The 1462-nt window shown below is 45.5% G+C and overlaps 1 protein-coding gene across 1 annotated transcript; it reads left to right on the forward strand.

Annotated features, from left to right (window-relative positions):
- Nucleotides 1-686: 686 nt before the first annotated feature.
- Nucleotides 687-1456, forward strand: LOC104945076 (guanine nucleotide-binding protein subunit alpha-13-like; the record flags this gene model as incomplete). The annotated part of the gene is made up of 1 exon (XM_010770702.1): nucleotides 687-1456. A coding segment is annotated over one exon (410 nt), but the record flags the coding sequence as incomplete, so codon positions are not given.
- Between the last annotated feature and the right edge of the window lie 6 nt (nucleotides 1457-1462).

Below are 1462 nucleotides of genomic sequence, written 5' to 3' on the forward strand. Positions count from 1 at the left end.
CTAGCCGTTCAGCATTAGTTACCATGGAGATTTAGCCCACTAAGAAGTGAACCAGCGTCGTAGGACCGGAAACCCAGAGTTTACCCTGAAGTTATCCGGCTAAGCCAAAATCCTGCTTCGTAGTACAGGCCTCTGGCCTATGGTCTGAATAGATAACAATAATAATAATAATAATAAATGGAATTTCTCAACTATTGTTTCAAAGACATATTGTACAAATATTAAGGAAAAAGCTGTCAATATAATATTTCTTTCTTTGAATGTGGTACTTGTATGTTCATCGTTGATGAGAAAATGGGACAAATTGGAAAATACTATATATTTTTTAAAGTATTTCATTCAAACAAGATTAAACAAAAAAGGACTGACCATATCGTTTTATCATTAGAAAGGTTTACATATTAATATATACTGTTCTCCAAATAGATGGACTACATAATGAGTTGTATTTCTTTCCAGCTGAAAACATCGCTGAATACTTCATATTGCTCATATTTAATTCTGTGTTATTATTTTATCTGATCTCATTTGTGCCATTTGCACCATTATAAATATTTTAACTCATTTTGCTCACTTATTGGATATTTTAAGTGGTCTTAAAACGATAGATGGCTATTAAATTAACCTGACACACACACACACACACACACACACACACACACACACACACACGTTGTCGCTGTCAGCTTTAACCCACGCACTCACATGCACTGTCACACTCCAGGTGCTGATGGAGGACCGGCAGACCAACCGGCTGAGCGAGTCGCTCAACATCTTCGAGACCATCGTCAACAACCGGGTGTTCAGCAACGTCTCCATCATCCTCTTCCTCAACAAGACGGACCTGCTGGAGGAGAAGGTGAAGCAGGTGTCCATCAAAGACTACTTCCCTGAGTTCTCGGGCGAGCCCTCCAGCCTGGCAGACGTCCAGCGCTTCCTGGTGGAGTGCTTTCGTAAAAAGCGCCGTGAGAACCAACAGAAGCCGCTGTACCACCACTTCACCACAGCCATCAACACGGAGAACATCCGGCTGGTGTTCCGCGACGTCAAGGACACCATCCTGCACGACAACATCAAGCTGCTGATGTTGCAGTGAGGGGGGAGCGGGGGGAGCAGGGATAGGTGGAGGCAGAAGGAAAGCGGATGTCCTGCAGGGAGCAGGCAGCCTCTCTCCACCCGTCCGTCCTCCCTCCCTAATGTGAGCGGCTCCTCTCTCTAGAACTTTGACTGTGTATTAAACCCACCACTACTACAGCCATTCCCCCCCACACTTCTCTGCCTTACTGAGCTGCTTCACTAAGACTTATAACAGCCACCTTTGGCTCAGAGGCCCCCCCTCCCCCCCTTGAAACCACTGTAAATGACCTCCAGCCCCCGTCCACAGTGAATATGCACCCTGTATGATGTGTCCTCACTATGTGTTGCTTTAATTCACCCCACACTCCTCTCTCTGCTGCTCTGA

Source organism: Notothenia coriiceps, unplaced genomic scaffold (genome assembly GCF_000735185.1).
Source record: "Notothenia coriiceps isolate Sejong01 unplaced genomic scaffold, NC01 NC01_scaffold00009060, whole genome shotgun sequence".
Classification (NCBI taxonomy): Eukaryota; Metazoa; Chordata; class Actinopteri; order Perciformes; family Nototheniidae; genus Notothenia; species Notothenia coriiceps.